This window comes from Alligator mississippiensis, chromosome 3 (genome assembly GCF_030867095.1).
Source record: "Alligator mississippiensis isolate rAllMis1 chromosome 3, rAllMis1, whole genome shotgun sequence".
In the NCBI taxonomy this organism is placed as follows: Eukaryota; Metazoa; Chordata; order Crocodylia; family Alligatoridae; genus Alligator; species Alligator mississippiensis.
Genome location: NC_081826.1, coordinates 20,533,463 through 20,551,971, shown reverse-complemented (window position 1 = coordinate 20,551,971; position 18,509 = coordinate 20,533,463). Strand labels below are relative to the sequence as shown.

The window sequence follows — 18,509 nt, the reverse complement described above, 5'->3', positions numbered from 1 at the left end:
ATTTACTTTGTGTCAATTAAGAAATGAAGGCTTCGCTGGAACCAAGACAGCTGGGACACCCCCTACCCTGCAACAGATCTGCCTGTTGTACCGGGACATCACAGGATCCTTGCCCTCACTCCACAATTAAAGTCAAGTTTCCTGCAGAAGATGCAGGACTGGTTATAACCTCTTAAAGGCCTCATGTCCAAAGGGCACTAGACTGCAATACTGCTGAGCAGAAGGCCTATTTAAATAAATGAGGGTTTTATTCAAGTGAAGCACACTGGCCTGAGCTTCTAGTTCAGCTCAGCTATTATGTACATGCTGATGTCTTGTTACTGAAGAAGTCAGTGAGACTAAAGCACATGCTTGAGAGCTCTGCTGAAAATCAGGGCCAAAAAAAATTATCTGCTCTTTTTTTTTTTTTGTTCTTTCCATTACCTTTCAAACATGACTTTTTTGGAGAAGAAAAAGATTAGATCAGAGGATGCTTTTGTTGTTAAAAGTGGACAGAAAAGTTGTTTCTTCTTCTTTTAAAGAAATTACTGCACATGCTTAGTAGGTAGGTTTCAATCTATTCCCCCCTTCCCCCCCAACTTTATAGCTGTTTCAAGACATCTTCCCCTTCAGAAATACCCCAAACACTTAGCCCACTTACAGTGAGTGACCAACTGCCTTCGGTACTGTGCTGTCCCTTTCCCCTCCCCTCACTCAAATTTACCCAACAGCCATTAACAAGAGCAAGAAAATGACATTTTTCTCCAAGCTCTACAGCTTAAGATATTCAAACAGTGCTTTAAAATTTTATATATATATCCAACTGCCTCTCCTCCACATTGTAGCCAGCAAATACAAGTACATAACATACAGGCAGTTCAGTTTGCAAATGCCGATACGACAGAACTTTGGCTGGGATCAACACCATTTCTTTGAACTGATGCGGGTGACTTTCTTTCCTGACTTGGTATGGGTTCAATCAAGAAGGGAAAATGTTTTTAGCTATTAAATTAACCAGTTGGGTCCCAATTCTTCTGCAAGCTTCATGCCAATAGAAGCCCAAACCCATTAGGTGCTCCATGGAAAGCAGTGGCCATATGTCCATACAGATGACTGTGGGATTGAGGATATGGCCACTGGACATAGCTGAGCCAGAGCCCGGAGGAGCTCATTGCCCATCAACTTCTTTCTCATCACCTCTCTTTTGACTGCAGGGTGGATTTAACTTCAGGTGTCCTTGGTCACAGGATACAGCACTACTTGCTTTGAAATTACAAGGACAAGCACTTCACTAAACTCTTGCAGGCTTAGTATGGAAAAAGTTCACATGACAGTTCATTTAGGTCTGTATTCTGGTCTCACTGAGGGGACTGGGATTTTTACAGTTAATTTCAAATTGAAGAGTCACGTCATAAAAGGAGGACATATTGCAGCACTGGAAACCAAAGGTTCAACTTAAGCAAGTCTTCATTTGGAAGTGTTAGCAAATGTAGGATTAAAAAGAGGATATGTGTTAAACCAAAATTTTTGATAAACTTGAGTGGAGAGCTTGGAATTTTCAGTTTACAAAGAATCGAGATGTATTTTTTTTCCATCTTAACTTGGGTCAGAATTTTAACACCCTAAAGTTTCTCAGGGTAGGAAAGCTGCTTCCTACCCTACGAAAGCCACAGAATTAATGTCTATTTACAGGCCCATCTTCCATTACAACTTGAAGTGGATCCTGCATCTAACACATTTATTACATTCAAGACAGAGTGACTGGGGGGCACTTGAGGATGCCAGGCTCCTTCATGCTTTTCCTAGATAAATCTGGTTTTAGCTCAGAACCACCTGGAACATTTAAACATGCAACTCGGGGGGGGGGGGGGGGGGGGGAGGAAGAAGGGGAAAGAAAAAAAAAAATTCTTCATCTTGGTTTAAAATTTCAACTTGGAAGTAATAAAATAATAACAAAAATAAAACCCCTGTTCCATTATCTTATCTGGTCCAATTCAAATCTTAAAATCCAAATTTCTAAATCAGCATGCTTTGTATGCAGTCTGGGAACACTAATAATGATCCAGTCCCCCAGGCAGGAGCTGCTGTATGATAAGGCTGTATGAAAGAGCCAACGTATTATTTGCCTCTCAGCAAGGGCCAGGATTCTTGCTTACCCTGGTGATTTGGATGTTGTTCAGCTGCTGCTGCCAGTGAAGGATAGCCTCCATTCTGTGCACCCACATGTTGATGTTTCCAACCAGAACCGACTTGCCTACCCTTTGAACCAGGGTACATAGTGACTGGTAGAGAGTCTGAAGCAATTCCTTTATTAGCCTGATGTTCTGCTGATCTTCAAGAACTTTGGAAGCCAAGAAAAAGAGAAGGGAAAATGGAGTTCATATATATTTTTGTTATTCACTTCCTTCTGAAGGTTTCATAAAAAAAAAAAAGTTAATTTTTGCTCTAAGATCAGAGACAGTAATTTATTAAGGGCTGAAATCTTAATAAAAAAAAATAAAAATAAAGAGAGCTCCAACATGAGCTAGACAAGACAAGTTAGAGAGGTCACATTTCCTCATAATTCATTGTTCCAGAGACTGAGCCAAGGTGAGGCATGTGGCCTTTCTGCAGTACTTCCAAGTACACGCCCCCCCCCACTCCCACCCAGGGAATTCTCTCCAGTGGACCTCAGTCACAGGAAGAGATTAACTCGTCTAATATTGCAAATCCTACATCTGTGCCCAGGATTGGATTAGGTGACCCTTAAACTCCCTTCCAATTCTGGGTTTTGTTCTGCACCTCTTCCCAATCTTCCACTGTGATCATCCTGGATTTGGTTGTCACCAGATGCTGTGGATATAAGCCAGGGTCATTATATTTCTCTTACCTTTCTGCACCACTTTTTCCAAGATGTTCATAAAGTTTTTCTGAGCAATTCCACTCAGTGATGTTAGCTGAGACTTTGCTATCAGCTCCAACAGCTGTGGATAAAAATAGAAGTTGCCAGTCTTAGAGTACAAAGATATTTTTCTAATCTTGCCTTCCAGTCACATGACAGCCCAGCAGTTCAGATACTTGTTTATTGCTCTTATATACACAACAGAGGTAGGCACACCACAGAGAAATGCAAGGGCAAGAGGAAAAACAGATGATTAAACCCACCCCAGAAGAGCACCTTCTGTTGAAAGAGGGCTCTTTAAAGTGATGCCAGCATCATTTCATGGTTCAGAGGTATAGAAAGCCACAAGCCACTGGTCAGACTGACAGTGACTATTCAAACAATGAATGGTGTATCTCAGTGTCTCGCACCGATATACATAGACAAGTAGTGTCACCAAGGGACAAGAATTAAACTCATGCATTGAGCATCAGAGATTCCCTCATTTATGCCAAATGACACTCCAATTCGCTCTCTGGCAACATGTTTCATACAGGAGTTTTCATGAAGAGGAAAGCTTAAGACTCCTATTTTACAAAATTCCTCATTTTTATTATTGTTAGAACTGAAAGAATCCAGAACTATTTAGGCCATGTGTTTACTTTGCTGATTCCTATGCACTAGCTCAATTGCTGCAGTGTTTGGAGTAAAATTACTGAAGGAATTTTATCTCAAAAAAAAAAATATTTTTCTACTGGAATAACAAGTGTCCTGGAAGGATTTTTGATAGTTTTAAATAGTGAATAAATCATGGGCAGTAACCCTTTTATAAGCCTAGGGGGAGATCTGAAAGCCATACATTTTTTACAAGCCATTCTATTTTCCTAGTGGTTCATATCCTTCTGTTCTACTTGAGAAGGGAAAGAAAGAGCATTTATACTGCCAATCAATCCACATGTATCATCACATGACTGGCCTATTAAATGCTTTATCATCCATGGTTACACTATCCCATTACTGGCAACAGGGATGGTACAGAGCAGTTGCTATTCCTTGTGTCAAGTAACAGAGATGGTTCCTGACAAGAGTTGATAAGTCATGAGTTGATGTTTGCCAACCTATAAGAATGGCAGGAATGAAATCATAAAGTTATCGGCCCCTTGCCATAAGCTTTGAGCTCAGAGAGAGGTATTATTGCAACCATTTGCCCATTTTGCTCATCTCTGTCATTAGCATGTGACTGTCAGCTAGAAGCCGTAAAGTGGCCTAGAGTGACCAGTCTGCTCTTCTGTTCATCTTTCAGGCCAACTTTAAACTCAAAACCATCTGATGTTTACAGTCTATTAATAATCTTGCACTTCACATGATTGGTATAAAACAAGATGGGGAAAAAAAAATCCACAGTTTAACATTTCTGTGAAGGGCAGAAATGTTTTGGGCTTTTTTTGTCATGACTCAATTTGAGCGAGTAGGTGAGATAATGAAGGGACAAGCTCATCAGTTAATATGTAGTACCTGTGTTATGACAGTTCTCTGCTGTTTCTCACTTGTACAGTGTATATACTCCAACGCATAAAACTAGCTAGCAAGATTTTTTTTTTTTTTAAATATAATCTTTTTTTATAATCTTTCCAAGATTTTTTTGAACACTAAAAGTTCAGAGGGAGGGGGAGGGGGGGGTGAAAAAAAAAAAGAACACTTCCTCAAAATAGTCTTTGTAATAAACTGCTAGTACTGGTCTATTTAACCTCATGACCTTCAATTATGATTCTCAACTTGCCAGGCCATGCAGTCATATAAACACCCAGATCGGCTTCAACCATAAACAAGTCCTGTCCCTGTTTTGCAAAGTTCTAGAACGGCCCCGGGAACAGCTTCCTCAAGAAACTTTATTATAAAAAAACCAAACAAACAGGGCAGAGTTTTGCTTACAAAGATGTTAACACACACTAAGTCTTTGCACACGTTATAAATGCCAAGTGGCTGAAATGCTATAAGATTCAGTTGTTCTTTTTTAATTAAAACCCAAACCAAAATTGATCCTTGAATACCGAGGGAATTAAATAAAATCAGACAATCAAAATGAAGTAGAGTCCCTTCCTTTTGCTATTTATCAAGTAAATTAGCAAAGCTATCACATATCACCTTTTTCCAGCAGCAATAAATAAAGGATAAAATCCTATCCGAATACAATATTATGAATGCCTCCTGAGGCATCATATTCCAGATCAAACTGCAGTGCCAAGAAGGAACGGCCAGATTCCAAAATAGACTCCAGACATGTGAGTAACACTAGTTTTCTTTGCCAGTACACATAAAGACAGGTAGAACAATAAGTAGCAAAGTGCAGCTTTGCGTTGAGGGTCTACAGTCATCAACCAAGATCCAGAACGACAGAGCTAATGGAATTTATTCCAAGATTACTGGGGACATAGTGAAATATGGCTCAGAGTTTAGAAATGCACAACACATATGGCATACAGCATGTTGATCAATGCATTATACAGACTAACACCACTGCAAACCAAGAATAATACCCAGTGGAACAGGGAGATTGTAGTCGTCATTCCTCCCCTGCCCCAGGGTCAATTTATCTACATGCAGTATCACAGAAACCACTGTTGACACTGGTATTCACCCAAATCCATGTACAAAGTGCTGCTAGCTTTAACAGTACAAAGGGAAAGATGAACAGCAGCAGCCAGGGCCTAATTTTTTTTGAAGATGCTCAATAACCACCAGTCTTGCCAATCTGGAAGCCTTCAGTCCCTCTGTGGGAAACCAAACTTTTGGGCCACATCTTGAGACACATGAAACAGTTCCTACTCTTGGACATAAAGGGCATGGGGTGGGAGATGGAAGCAGAGGTGGTGATGGTAGGTCCGTGGCTCTCTTCTTCTGTTCTATGCAATATCCCCAGGGAAAGTCCCTTGGCCTCCTCACCCAATTCAATCTCATTTTATTTGGAAGGATTAGGCAGGCAATATAAATAAATAAATAAATAAATAAATAAATAAATAAATAAATGGTGGAATGAAAAGCTGCAGGGTGCTCCATGCCCTTAATCTTCCTGGTTCCACTCGTGTGCATGTGCATTGGCCTTGTGACATGTAAGGACAGAAAGATACTTTCTAGTTTCTCAACAATTAGGAGGTAGAATGAAAAGAGTTCCCAACCAACCCCCCTAAGAAAGTCCCAGATTGAAACATTTAGAGAGCAAGCTGGTCAGCTAGTTTGGGGTTTGTGGAAAGACTACTGGCCTTCTCTCAAACACAACTACACAGGGCTACGCATGAATGGCCAGTGAAGAAAAAGGAACTTGTAGTGTGGTACAGGGATAAAAGGTATTTTTCTCCACCCCCCCACAAGAGTTGTCAAAACACAAGTCACAATGCAGCACTGAGTATAGTATGTCAGATCCTCAGCTAAGATAAGTTTGCGCAACTCTGACTCCCATGGTTGAATATCTGGCTTCTGGCATCTGCAACAGAAGTTTATTGCAATGAAAACCTGTCCCCCCTATCACACACACACACACACACACACACACACACACACACACACACACACACACACACACACACACACACTCATGCTTCATATGCCAACTTCCAGCCTGGAATGAAACTGATAGCCAGATAAATTACTGCAACTCACAATAAAAAGACACCAACGGATCTACAAACAGATGCTACAATGTAAATCCAGGATTCCTAAAACTAGGTCCCATAGAAATTTTAACACATAAATCTGAGAAAGTACGTTAGCTAGCCATGAGCTATCTAGATCATGTGGTTCAAGAAGATCTGTCCTCAGGCAGCTGGGATCAGGTTCAAACACTTTATGATTTGAAGCAGTGTTACAGCAAGAGTGCCTCATCTCTTGCAAAATATTGTTATGCAAACACTGTAAGGTAAATCGTTGTGAAGGGAGGAAAGTCTGCACAAGCTCACTGTCATCTACCAAAAACATTTCAGAAAACGGGCAACAGCTTTAGTGTTTGCCTTGCTGTCTAAAAGGTGCCATGTCAGCTCATGTTACAGATGTACATGGAGCATACCTTTATTCAGTCTCCATTTTTAAACTGTTCCACAGCTACTTCAGGATTAATCTGTGGGGTCTAAGCTCAAACTATTTTCCAAGCTTCTTGGTTACTAATGGAGCTGAGAAGTGAAGGGTTTAACTTTGCAGCTAAACAGTGGATAGGGAGATGCAAGTCATTAGCCAGCAAGAACCCATTTCAGGGTGATAGCCCCAACAGTATGAGATGTGTAGTAAGTCACAACAATCATGACAAGGTGAGTGTGGGTAAAGAAGTGTCTTCCCCTTTGAAAGCCAAGGAGCCACTGGATCGTGTGTGATGTGTTTCTGTAGAAAACACTGTTTGCCAAGCTGTTACCTATAAACTGCAAAAAAAAAAAAACAACAATATTTTCAAGCCACTCCTGGCTCAAAAGCAAGTTGTTAGTGCTCCTGCGAGATGCATGAGCTTAGCAAAAGGATTTTCAGGTTTTACCCAAACAAGGGCATACTTAGTAGCAAGATCCAGGAGACAGAAGTAGGAACCTTGGGTAGGCTTTTGAATGCTGAGTTTTTCATAAGTTTTACAAAAAGCAAGCAAAGCAGATATGCTAAAGGCTCTATATGAACAGCTGGGCTGTTAACAGGGGAGCTCCCAGTGCACTTGAAAGCTATATTGTTTAGTAGTCCACAATGCTTATAATGAAGTTTCCAGGATACAAAGAGAAGCATTTTAAACTTCTCCCTGGCCACCTGCACCTTCACTCTCTACTTCAGTTGCGAAGTGGCACTTAGAAAGCGTTTGCATTTGACACTATGCTATCAGTCAAATGTGTGGGGCTAATGGAGTTGTACTTCCCTAGCCATGGGAAAAGGGGGGAATTAGTGTGCAAGTCAGGGCATGTTCTGTGTGCTGGACTGCTCATCTACATGCTCTGGAGCATCTCCCTGCTTTGCTAAGGACTATCAAACAAAAGCCAAGAGGCAACTCTATGTCCAGGCAGGACATTTCATAAACAAACCATGCACGTGGTGTTATGAGCTACTATCCAGAGACTTAAGTGAAAAGTTTGTATTGGCCAAGTCAGTTTTATATATTTGCAGCATAAGACTAGATTTAACTGGTTTTACCTGCCAAACTGCTAGCCAGCTTAAGATTCATGCTTCCAGGTTATGCCATGTTCTTAAAACTACTGATCAAATCTCACAGCTTGGATACAAGGCAAGTCAAAGAAACAAGAACGCCTACTGACTTTAGTGTGAGAGGCTGCTGCCTCTGCCAATCTGCGATAGTGGATGGTGAGAAGAATCTAAAAGTGCCACAATTTGTTCTGCTTGTGTCTTTACACTGCTATACAGCAACACCCTGAAAATAAATTGACCATGACTAAAACTTTACTTGGCCAGCTACTTAATGGATGGCTCATCAGTTCAGAATCAAATCCTAAACAGGAACCAAAATCACTTTTGGAGCTTAACATTAAATTTACATGTACCCTCTGCCCCTCAGCTACAGTTCTTTGATTTCTGCCCTACACAGTAGTAGAGTGTGGTTAAAAGCATTAGACACCAGAGATATGCTACAGATCTGGTCACTGTACTATTGTTTTTCCACATGCACAGAAGCTTCAAATAACAATGTCTACACTTGAACACTGGAGATGATCATGTTGGAAGATAGCCCATAAAGGTCTGTCATTCTAGAAGCTTCAGTTGACCACCAAAATTTAATTCCATCTTACGTTTCTTAAAAAAAAAAGTCTCACTTAAATTTTTATATAGCTGGCTTGCTGCATGCTATGTGGAGGATAGCACAGACAAACATAGCGATTTCATTATGCAGGGAGTCTAAAGGAAAAAGAAAGGGACTAAACTGTCTTTTATAAAAGTTAACAGTAGCTCAGCTGGACAAAAAAAAAAAAAAAGGTTAGCTATAGAGAATACCAAGTAACAATCACTACCTCCATGCTGCACAGAAAGATAAGAGGTTTTGATTAGATGAGGTTGGAATGCTTGGCCTATACCCAGCCACCCAACAGGTGCAGGATCCAAGGCTAAACTTATTCTGGATCATCTTTTTGGCCAACTCTTTTCCAACAGTTGAGTAAAAGCAGTGTGACAGCAAAGACTCTGCTTGCCCCAGAACCTAAAACCTAAACAGCTTGTACTCCATCAATGATCATCTGGTGATGATGTGTGAAGAGGAGCCTTGGACCACTGATAATTAAAGAAGAAGTCTTGGTCTGCGTATATGGGCTTTGCACAAGGATCTAATGTAGAAGTGTAGTACTAGGAGTCCTTTTCTATCTAAAGAGGTTGTGCAGAGATAACAGGAGAACCAGTTTGTTGGAGCTGTCCATGGAACTACAGTCATGTTTGTGTTTCCTCAGAGTTAATAGCCAGGGACTCCTGGATATTCAGCTCTGCTCATCTCACTCATGCCCCCCCACACTTCTCACTTTTACCTTCTCAAATGGGTCACTGATGGACTAGTAAACAGGACATTCAGGGATCCTTAATCTTCACTTGCATCTCAAATAGCCTGTGTTCCAGTGCACAGGCTATTCCACTGCACTTGAGGCATTCAGCATCCCCCAAGTTTTTGCCCATCATATCTTATACCTGTACTTTGGTGGTGGGGTACATCAGTTAGTGTTCATTAAGGAGAAGGGCTGATAAACCTGGAGCACAGACATCAACATTACAAATTTACAATGTCCTTTTATAGAGTTTCAACTACGAGATGAATGGATCCTCTTCCAAAGCCTTGAGTTAGGCAAGTTTCCATGGCCTCATTGCTCAGACTGCCAAGAAAATGGCAGTTTGAGTTGGGGAGACCTGCTCAGTGATATCTGGACTAAGGACAGTCAAGTCATGTCAAAAAGAAACTGAACAGATGACTTAAAACTACCACACACATGCACATACCCCAACAAAAATTCAGAAACAAGTCACCACCACACCAGCTTTCCGTCACAGAATGTGATAGGAAAACTGGAGATGTGCAACTTTTGTTTCACTCCTCTACACAGGCCCTCCACTGCCAGTATATCCACAAGCAGGCTGTGTGGGATCTATCTGGCCTGTGCAGGGAATTGACAGATGGACATCTATATACCTTGAGATGCTTTAACTGGTCCCAAAGCCTCCCCCTTGCACTGTGGAAGAGCACAGCATAGCTTTTCTAATTTTGACCTCACTCTTTGCTTAATCAAGCACCTCAACAATTTGTTTCTTCATAAGGGGGTACAGTGAAGTCAGTCTTGGCCTTATACTTACCCTAACAACATAGTTGAACCTTCTGGAATCCAGAATAGCGCTGGAGAAGTCGAGTCTATTGAAAGCTTCTCCCAAGGTACAGTAGCCATGACGCTGAGAAAATGAGAAGCACAAACCTTTGTCGTGTTTTATGGGACAGAGACAGAACTACATTGCCCAAACCAACCTATCAAATTTATGGTCATAGGCAGGTTTCTTATATCTACTCCTCCCCATGCATACAATTGAATTGGCATGTAGTGTTTTTTCATACTAGGAATGAACAGGGCAAAAGCTAAGGATGTTATTTGGTTTACCACTAGGTAAGCAAAGTCATTTTTCAAAGTATGGATAGCATTTTGCACAATGGAGGCCTGATCCCCAGTTATGGCCTGTTATCACCACTGCAAGACAAATTACAAGCCAGATCATCTAGTTCAGGGGTTTTCAACATTTTTTGAGGAGCATACCCATCCTGGCAAGTACCCTCTTCTGGATATGGAGGGGGAGGGGGTCCCCCGGCGGCCCAACATGAAGTGGCAGTGGCGCACGGCAGCCACACAGCGGTGGCGGTATACCCCCAGTTGACAATGCTGACCTAACTGTTACTATTTTGCTATGACAAAATACACGTCAAGAGGTCTGACCCATTAACAGTGTTTGGAAAAACCAGCATGGGGAAATAAAACAAGAGGGTACTCACTTCTTTTGTGCTTCCCTTGTGAACATATATCCATTTTTCTTGATGGAAGTCTGTTAAAAAAGGAAGAGAGACAGTTTCTTCGGTTAATGTATGAAAAAGTTAACTTTGTAAAAAGATGAAGCCCAATTCTGGTCTCGTGCTAGTTCCATCATCTCCACTGGTATTAATTTTTTGATGTAACCAGGATCACCATCAGGCCCTTCTGGGTTGCTTTGCTTCCCTAATCCTTCATCTGACAGAAGGAGAATCCTAGAAAGGGCATGCGTTTCACTGATACAGTCCAAGCCTCTTTGTATTTAATAATCTACATACTGCAGATCTACCACAGCACCTCACTTGCTTTGCTCCCAGCCCATAAGAGAGGCTGACCGCCAGGTTTTGTTGTTATTGATTTTATTACATATTTACTACCTTGGTTACAGTGTCTAGATTAAATGCCGAGTATAAAGTTGAGCAAAAATATCACAAGACTCAGAGGTACTCTAGCATTTATAGTGGTAAGCTTAGGCATTCAGAGGCCCACAAGAAACTGCTTTTACCTGCATGTAATTTTTTTTAGGCCTGAGTTTGCCATATTTTTGACATCCCACTCAAACATGAATAATGGGAGTAAATTAAAAATTCAAAAACATGAACATCTTTGCTCTCCTGTAGGTGTTGGGAAATGATGCAAAGCAGGAGTTCAGGAACCCACTCAGCACTGTCCTCTCCCATTCCCTTCTTCAATGCATTTTACAGTGGCCATTTCTTAGCGAAGATGTTTAAGGGCAAACCATGATTTTATCTTCCCCTTATCTTTAAGAGTATCTTTAAAGATAAAGGCAACTTTAAACTCTCAGCTTTTATCTTTGAAGACGGGATTCAGTGCAGAAGAATACTACATGTAATGCAGCACAGAGGATGCAAATGCAGATGCCCTTATGTTAGGAAACAAAAGTTACGGGACAGGTCCAAGTTTCCATTGCACATGTGCAGATCCTCAAGTCAGGCCTTTAAGTCAGTGACCAAGGGCAGAATCTGGTCACTGACTGGTCAAAGTAATGTTTAGTTTTGTTTACACTGCAGACTGAATCAAATACACCTCTGGGAGTCAATTTTGGCAGAGATTACTAAAACCCTGGGGGTTGCAAGGTAGCCAAGTGATGATTCTCACAGTACCATTTCTTCTCTGCGCATGTGAAGTTTACAAATGTTGCTATCAATGCTACAGTCAGACCCAGGCAGACACTCATCTGTGCACTTTCCCCAGGGTCCACCCATACTGGGCAGAGAGATAAGAGCCCAAGTTGCACATGCACTTGAGTTAAAATCTTCCACTATTTAGAGCAGGCCAGAATCTTCCCTGCCCCCCATGTGCTTTGCATGGCCAGTGAGGGCCCAAATTTACATTCAGACTTATTGCCTCTGTTCGTATAAATGTGTATAGGGAAGAGAGAGTAAAATTCAGTCTGCTGTGTACAAGAAGTCTACAGGGGAGAAAAAAAAATTGGAACCGGTTCACTTGAATGTACCATAGGAAAAAATTAGTCTTCCTCTGCCAAATACAGATGACAAAAATTTGAACACAACAAGCACCAATGCTTGGAGCAGGGATTAACAACAGGGGCATAAATCTTCATATTAAGAAACATATCCAAGTTCTCTACTTAAGTCACACAAGGGTACAAGAAACTCAAGAGGTTTCTGGAAGGCGTCTTGACATTTATGCAAGAATATACACACTGCAGCATTTTTCCCCTCCTCCAACAACTTGTTTTAAAAATACCCAAACGGCTGTCTTACACTGAATCTTGGTTTTGTTATTCAGCAGGTCCTTCTTTCTCTTCTTGGCAGCAACATCATAGTTCATGCCGGTGAAAAGATTCTCCTTATTGCGGTCCTCCTTTTTGCAGTAACTGTGAATGACAACGCAGAGATTCTGTTTATTTTGTGGTCTGGGGCTTTTTTTTTTTTTTTTTTTAACTGCAAAAACTATTTTACTCTTCCCAGAAAACTGGTCCCTGTAAACTATGTCCATTTTTGCACCTACAAACAGTGCATTTTAGTGCTATTCTGGAAAGAACTAGAAGTAGGATTAGAATTCACAAATGAATAGTAACAATCTGAAGATATATTTTTTCATTAAGGGTTTTGTACCCTCCATGCTTAGATTTTTGTGGTAAGTAATACCTACACACACAATGTACCTATATACATGTTATACATACACACCTAAAAAAACAGAAACACACAAACAGCATGTGTTATATGATGAAATTCATGACCTTGCAGCACTTCTGTCCTCTCTTTAACCTTCTCCTGGTTTGATGTGGTCTCTTCCTACCAGCTGCTGTGGCTAACTGGGATTGCAACTCCTTCAGAGAGGCTCATGCAAAGCACAATCCACATGCCTATGAAGATGCAGAACCAGAGTGCCCAAAGCTTTCACTCTGTAGTGGCAGGCCATAATATTCTCATGCCAGTTAATAAAAGGGCTTTGGGAGGGGAACTGAACAACCAGCTTCAAGATTTGAAATTTATTTTGAAGAGATGTGCTCCCAGCTTGCATGCCTGTAAACATAAGCAAACCACCAGCTCACGTTTGGATGGCTGTCTCCACAACTCTGCAGACAACTAACTGGGGGGCATTATCAGCTGGGATCTCTGGCTAAATCATCTATTTAGAAAGGTTATGCATCCAGTTGTTTACTTGTACTAATCATGTAATAGAGGGATGCAACAAACCAGGACAGGAGCTTTTATCATCTCAAAAACATGCATCAAGTCAAACCTTTGAAGATACCCATTGACTTCAATGGGATTTGGATCAAGCCTTTAAATGTTTTGTGTAACTCTATACAGTGTCAAGCAGCGGCATGAAATGGAGAAGGGACAGTGTCGGCACTGCTGTTCAGGACCCTGCGGGCAGCAGGGAGAGGAAAGTCTCATGTCACCGTAAACAGCAGTGGAAAAGGCACTACACCAGACTCAGAGTTGGTGCTAGGGATAGCAGAGACATCCTGGCAGGCGGCTAGAGGAAAAGCAAACAAATATCCCATCTGGGGGGATACAAGCTGCCACCGGGAAGGAGGGAGGTTTTAAAACTGTCCTATTTGAAAGTCCAGGCTTGTTCTTTCTCTTTGCTTTGTCACCACTGCTTTTCGGTCCTGCACCTTTGCACCTGTCCCTGCTCCTAGTCAGATGCTAGACTCGTGACGGTTACAGAGCTCAGATAAGAGCTTTGCAATATGCGCCGAGTTTCCTGCCCAAGAGGCGCATAAATAAGCAGTCTCGTCTGAGTAGACAAAGATGTCAGGCTGCTTCCTGCCCTACGTAGTTCATGCTTAACCATTACAGGGCACGCTACAAGGGCTTGTCGTTTAAAGATATTTTACATCATCTCAAAAGAGAACAAAACGCAGAGAATCTCACTAAATATAGGTCCGCTGGCTGTATTCCTTTTCCTAAGCTTGCTTGCAACTGCGGGGGGGGAGAGAGAGGGTAGTATTAGGTCACACGAACATGGGGAAGGTTTGCTATCAGCTACTCCAAATTCCACAGCACTTGGCTGTGCAGCGAGACCAAGTGACAGAAGCTTCCTCTTCTTCCATGGGTCAGTTTGGAGCTATGTGACTCATGTTGCGCAAGGCAAACTCTTACTCCCAAAGCAACATCTTCCTCTAGCAAACCACAGGAGGGGCTCTATTCGGACACATCCATACTGGTCCAGAGCGGGTCCAACAGTGGGAAGAGGAACTCCCCCAGGAACCTGAGGCATCGGTAGGTTGAACACAGAGGAAGGGAAAGAATTGGAGGCTCCCCACAACCACTCTGACACTAAAAACTCTCTCAGAGCACACCTCAAAGCCCTGCACTGCTTCATTTTCCTCCTAAGCTTTCCAGCATCTTAAGTGAAGAGCAGAGTTAATGACCCCATCTTGGGGGTCTTCAAGAGGAGGTTGGATAGATATCTGGCTGGGGTATTATGATCCCAGCACTCGTTCCTGCCCAGGCAGGGGGTTGGATTTGATGATCTGTTCAGGTCCCTTCAGACCCTAGAAACTATGAAACTATGAGTCATGTTGTCAGGATTCACATAGACGCAGCTCACAGGCTGCCCCGAGGATTTCACTGGTGCAACTCAGATGGGGTGCCCGATAGCTGGCTAAGAGCGCTCTGTGTCAGAGATGGGAGCTAGCCTGCGTGTGAAGGCCGAGCTGCAGTGGTTTAGTCAGTGAGTGGGAGGAGGAAAAAAAAAAAAAAAGTCCTCTAAAGGAAAAAAAGTTACAACTTTTGAAGAAAGTTACAGTGTGCAACCATCCCTACTGCTTAGCGTGCCAGACACCAAGATTAAACTCAGTCACTGGAGCGTGGAACAGAGGGATCTTAGTCCTGCATTATGCCTTTAATCTCAACCCACTCCTGACTCCAGAGTTGACACCGAATGGCTCTATAATCAGAGATCTTCGTAACAGCAGTTGTTGATGAAATCTAATTGGGGAGGGCGAAGGGTAGTTTGGGATAACCATCTGCATACTGCACTGTCAGACAGGACTGTGGACTGAATGGACCTTGAGTCTGATCCGGCATGAAAATCCACAGAAGGAACTGAAGGAAGGCACCAAGCTCATTACTCTACAGTCAACAGCCATAACATTTACCAGGTCTGACATTCTTCCTAGGCGCACGGCAGATATTCTGGATTCTAAGCTTTCTTTTTTGGTGGAGCTCACAAAAATACACGAACCTCTGCTGCACTGAGAGACCCCGTTCTACCTGCAGGTCACAGACAAATCATGCTTACTGTATGCCAGCTTCAGTCACATTCATCATGATTGTGTGCAAAGAAGTATTCCCCCCCCCCCCCCTTCAGTCCAGATCATGGTCTACATAACCCTCACTCTAGGCTCTGATAGGGACAATGGGTGGCCTTGCATCAAGAGCCTAGCTCTGGAACGAGCAGTTTGGCCGTTGGTAATCATCACACCCAAAGTCTCCCTGCCTATCATCTCTGCAGCACTGTAAACAGCTGAACTGCCTGAACATTTTGTTTGCATTCAGAGTCATCAAGCTACACAAGGAACATTATTTACGATCTGTGAAAGATTAATAGCTGCAAAGGCATCATGTTTCTCATGAACCAGGAAGTCTTAGGACATATATTCTTCTGGAACAGGGGGAGGGATATTACAGAAGTTTCCCAGCAAAGCTGGCAGTAGTCCAGATGATTTTCAGGGACCCATCCTGCATCATTGACTCAATGACAGCTTTGACATTTTCTTTGGTGCAAGCAGGGTCAAGCTTGTGTGTTGGTGCTGCTGCATACTTTTCTGAATTGCAGTGGGTCCCTGAATGCAATCCACCCCCTTCTCTGATTTAAGTTGTAGATTATCGTCTCATGGGAAGGCAGAGCTTCGCACACTTGGGTGACAGCCCAGAAATGGTACAGAACCCATGTGGGCCAAGAAGTCTTCATCAGTGAATGTAGGTATCTTCCAGAGTCAGTAGGAACTGCACCCCTGGCAGCTGGAAAGTCAGGCCCACCATGTTTACCCAAATCAGAAGCCCTATTAATCCCCATCTTCAATAGACGTTACATCTTTGTTTATATGCTTACTCTACTGGGAACAGAAACATCAGCAGATAAGATGACTCACTGGTACTCCACAGCATGAGATCAGGCGACAGAGAACTGGTTACGATGGGGTCCTCGGACCCGGGGCTCAAGTTCACAGGGGTGGCAAAGATTTAAAAGCCTCAGGATAAAATCTGCAAAGTCACCAAGTAAATTCAGCCCTGTTCCAAGCAGGTGTATACCCAAAGATACCCAGAAGGACTAAATTTGTCCCTAGATTATCAAGTTTCCTTTCACTCTGTGGACACCTGGTTCGTTGCTGTGGCTGCCTAAAACTCAGCCAAACACCAGATTCTAAAGTATCACAAGCCTCTGACCGATTAATCATGTGACCCTGTAAAGGATACCGGACCCCGATCACTCAGCGAGGAGAGGACTTCACAATAAGCAAGATGTTGTGCCCGAGCCAACCTTTCCAGGGTAAATAAATTCCAGATGCCGCACTGTCTTCTCCTGCTGTGCTTGGCCTTAGCCATGGTAACGGAGGTCGACTTCTCCTCCCAGGCAGGATGCAAAAGGCATGACTCTCTCATGCTGCAAAGAGAGACCAGGACGACCAAAAGACATGCGCGGAGAGCCCAGGGCTCCACGGGGCACAACAGAGACAGCGGAGGGAGGGTTAAGTTTCACATCCCACATGGCTTTCAAAAAGATATTGTTCCTTCACAGTATATATAAAGCAGAGTTAAAACAACTCACTATCTTTGTGCATGGGAGGCTTTTATAAACAAAAGCAGACCTCTGTTTAATGGCCCAAGTTCAAGGCTATGCCAGAGCCATCAACCAGGAGCGCCTGCCATAACAAGTTGACGTCAGCTACGCTTTCAAAACACACACAACAAAGGCCCCAGTGTTTAAAAATAGATCCTGCCCGTTTTCCTCATTTTGGTTCTTCCAAAAAAAAAGAAGACAAACCCACGACACGCTGGGATGAGCGCCGCCAGCCAGGCTGCAACCTCTGGTCTCCGGCCTCCACCACCCCACCAGGCAGGGGATGGAAGTCAGCCCTGCCTGCGCAACTAATCCCCACTGAAATAACTCGCCTTTCTTTGGCAAGGGGAGATAAAAAAGGGTGATGTATTACAAACACCAAGCAGATGGGGGCTCCAAGAGGTTAAGCCTTTCAACAAAACAACGCGCTTTCTGCTCCTTTCCAGGCCAAGAAACATCGAGGGCTCCAGTGAGGGGAGACAGGAGCCGTCCATCGTGGCCCAGCTGACAGCTGCTCGCCACGCAGCGCGGGAGGGAGGCTGATGCCAGACCCCGGGCGCCGGGCGCGGGCACGCGAGCGCCCAGAGCCACCCCGCGGGGCGCCGCCGGCGCGGACACACGCTGCACCCCGCGCTGCCCCCGACATCCGGAACCCCTGCCCTCCCGCACTGCAACCCCGGGGCCGTCACCTGCTGAGGTCGCTCACGTAGCTGCTGCTTTTCTCATCCAGGAACCGCGTCCAGCCGTCCGCCGTCTTCACCCAGCTCTGCCCCGGCGAGCGCCAGTCCTGCCCCAGGAAGGGCATGGCTGCGGGCGGGCGGCGAGTCCCGGCGGGTGGACGAGCGGGCGCGGGTGTGCTGTACTGTGCGCGCGGAGCGGCCGCGGCTTGTATTTATCCGGGGCTGGCGCGGGGTTTGTTGCCGGAAGAGCCGCGCTGGCCCGGCCCCGCGGGGAGGGGGGCGGGAGGGAGGGACACGTGGCTTTGTTTACCAGCGCGGGGAGCTGGACACTTGGGCGCTGGCGCCGCCTCCTCCCTTCCTCCCCTCCGCTCCCCTCTCCTTCCCTTCCCCGCCGGCCCCGGGCTCGGGCAGCTGGCCTCCCTCCCTTCCCCAGCTGCCCCCGGGAGGTTGTGGGACGTGGGGCTGGGGAGTGTGGCTGCAGGGTGTGGAGAGCTTCAGCCCTGTTTGCACTCAGAAAAGCATAAGCCTCCCTCAGGACACCTGAGCCCTGGGGACGGGGGTGGATGCGGGCGAGGGGCGCCGCTGTACTGGCACCCGGCTTTGATTCCTGCGCCACCCAAAGTTGAATGCCAGCTGCCTGGCAGGTTTTCTAGTCAGGCAGCACTGAGGGAGTCAAGTGACTTC

At 44.1% G+C, this 18,509-nt stretch overlaps 1 protein-coding gene across 1 annotated transcript in view; it reads right to left on the bottom strand.

The window, feature by feature from the left end:
• FBXO32 (F-box protein 32) overlaps window positions 1-18,079 on the bottom strand; it is a 28,069-nt gene extending 9,990 nt beyond the window's left edge. Inside the window, exons 1-6 of the mRNA XM_006274407.4 lie at window positions 17,835-18,079; window positions 12,603-12,715; window positions 10,821-10,870; window positions 10,139-10,231; window positions 2,849-2,942; window positions 2,136-2,320 (exon numbers count right to left, since the gene is read on the bottom strand). Of these exons, the coding sequence (XP_006274469.1) occupies window positions 2,136-2,320; window positions 2,849-2,942; window positions 10,139-10,231; window positions 10,821-10,870; window positions 12,603-12,715; window positions 17,835-17,950 (651 nt within the window). The 5' untranslated portion in view covers window positions 17,951-18,079. The remainder of the gene's footprint in view (window positions 1-2,135; window positions 2,321-2,848; window positions 2,943-10,138; window positions 10,232-10,820; window positions 10,871-12,602; window positions 12,716-17,834) is intronic.
• Window positions 18,080-18,509: the final 430 nt, after the last annotated feature.